Raw genomic sequence first — 1933 nt, forward strand, 5'->3', positions numbered from 1 at the left:
GTGCTGATGCTTCCTCATGTTGTTTGTTTTTTTATGCCATGGAAAGCGAAGTTAATTAGAGCCTGAGGGCATATGTCACTCTATTGTTCTCTTCTACGAGATTATATGCTGACTTCTCATGCTTGTGGAATGAGAACATTGTTTGTTTTGCAGGTTATGTGAGGAAAATTACGTTTCGTGAGGACATTCAAAAGATAGACGAGCTAGACAGTGGCAAATTACCGTAGTTTGAAAGGCCTGAAGTCATTCGGCTGCTGTAATTTTGTAACTTTCTCGGCGGTATAAAACCTTTTGGTTTTCTGTACATTTGCAAGGAGTTCCGTATTAGAATCTTATTATGCTTGGCACGTTGGTATGGTCCATCTGGTCGCCCTGCTTTCTGGTTTAAGATTGCCTACACTGCAAGCTCCGGAGGAATTCCACATTCTGAAACTTTGTGCAGCTCTGAGGCATATGTATTCTCGCAAACTTTGCTGATGGCAGGCGACATGTAAGCGCTTAAGACGAAGGGCATCCATCGCCTCTAGCTAGCCCTAGGCGCAGAGCAGATCAATTACTCATCTCATCGCAAAACAATGTCCCATCTGAACATTCTCTCCTTCAAGTACAACCTTGCGAAGCTCCGGTCCAAAGCCGGGCGCCGGCGAATTGGGCGGGCGCTGTCGGCCAGGGACCGCCAGTTCTCCGACCTGAGCACCTACAGGCCCGACGAGGAGGAGATGAGGAAGGTTTTCGGCATGATAGCTGGCCAGCCCCGTGGCGTCAACAAGAGAGACCTCCAGCTGCTCCTGGAGCGGTTCGGGAAGGCGGACGCCGCCGCCGAGGCCCGGCGGATGCTGTGCGTCGCGGACCACAACAAGGACGGGTACATGGACCTGGAGGAGTTCATGGAGGTGCACAGGAACGGCGTGCAGCTGGGGGACATCCGGCGGGCGTTCTTCGTGTTCGACAGGGACGGGGACGGCAGGATCAGCGCGGAGGAGGTCATGGCCGTCCTGCGCAAGCTCGGGCAGAGCTGCGGCCTGGACGACTGCCGGGAGATGGTGAGGGAGGTCGACAGGAACGGCGATGGATTCGTGGACATGGACGATTTTATGGCCATGATGACGCGCCCGCGTAGGAGGCCGTGAGCGCCGCCGGCCTAGCTTCCGTGTGCACGTCCGATCCCCTGATGTAAATATGCCATGCAAATCACATCCTGGAATTAAAGAGTGTTTGCTATCTTTGCTGCTGCTTGGCTTGCCGGTCTATATATTGATAAAGGAGTAATAAACGGGTAAATATAAAAGAAAACAACAAACCACCACAATGAAAGCTGTCCGAAAAACAAAAGGTCCACTGGTCGTTTCAGATGCTCGTTTGCTGTGCACAGTACAATCCCCGCTGCAACAACGGTGTCTCCTTCATGCGGAAGCATACAGAAACACATAATGGTTATACATGTTGAGAACTACATTACCACGGATCACCAGATCCGCTCTCTTCCCCCCGTCAGCAGTAGAGGCGCAAGAAGTTGTAGAGTACTCATCTCTTTTCCCATAAGCACGACAGAGGAAACACACGAGACACGATGTAGGGTTGGGCTTCTGGCCTCTTTTTCTTCTCTATTCCATATGAGGGGGTACAGGTTCTATATATAGAGACGTGATCGCCCTTAGGGGCATATTCGGTATTTGCCCACATAACCCTTCATTAGGGTTTCTCAACACTCCCCCTTGGGCGAATACCACGACCAACACATGCCTCATTAAAACTCCCAAAAACCCAATGGGAAAATAAGGAGAAAGAGCGCATGGTGACGCATATTGCATTTGCACTTTGTTGCCTCGTTAAAAACCTCATGTGAGAAACTTCAGGAAAACTCACCAAGGAAAAAGAGTACAACTGTCATCAGGACATATTTCGATCTTCTGGATCATGATTCCATCAAATC

At 50.2% G+C, this 1933-nt stretch overlaps 1 protein-coding gene across 1 annotated transcript; it reads left to right on the forward strand.

Annotated features, from left to right (window-relative positions):
- The first annotated feature begins 481 nt into the window (after positions 1–481).
- LOC100282485 (polcalcin Jun o 2) lies at positions 482–1221 on the forward strand. The gene has a single exon (NM_001155394.2). It carries the CDS (start codon positions 576–578, stop codon positions 1128–1130), a length of 555 nt encoding a protein of 184 aa, NP_001148866.1. The 5' UTR covers positions 482–575; the 3' UTR covers positions 1131–1221.
- The last annotated feature ends 712 nt before the right edge of the window (positions 1222–1933 follow it).

Source organism: Zea mays, chromosome 7 (genome assembly GCF_902167145.1).
Source record: "Zea mays cultivar B73 chromosome 7, Zm-B73-REFERENCE-NAM-5.0, whole genome shotgun sequence".
Classification (NCBI taxonomy): Eukaryota; Viridiplantae; Streptophyta; class Magnoliopsida; order Poales; family Poaceae; genus Zea; species Zea mays.

What these genes read in the sequence shown, in the direction of transcription:
- LOC100282485 (NM_001155394.2), top strand. Translation starts at nt 576, where the DNA reads ATGTCCCATCTGAACATTCTCTCCTTCAAGTACAACCTTGCGAAGCTC.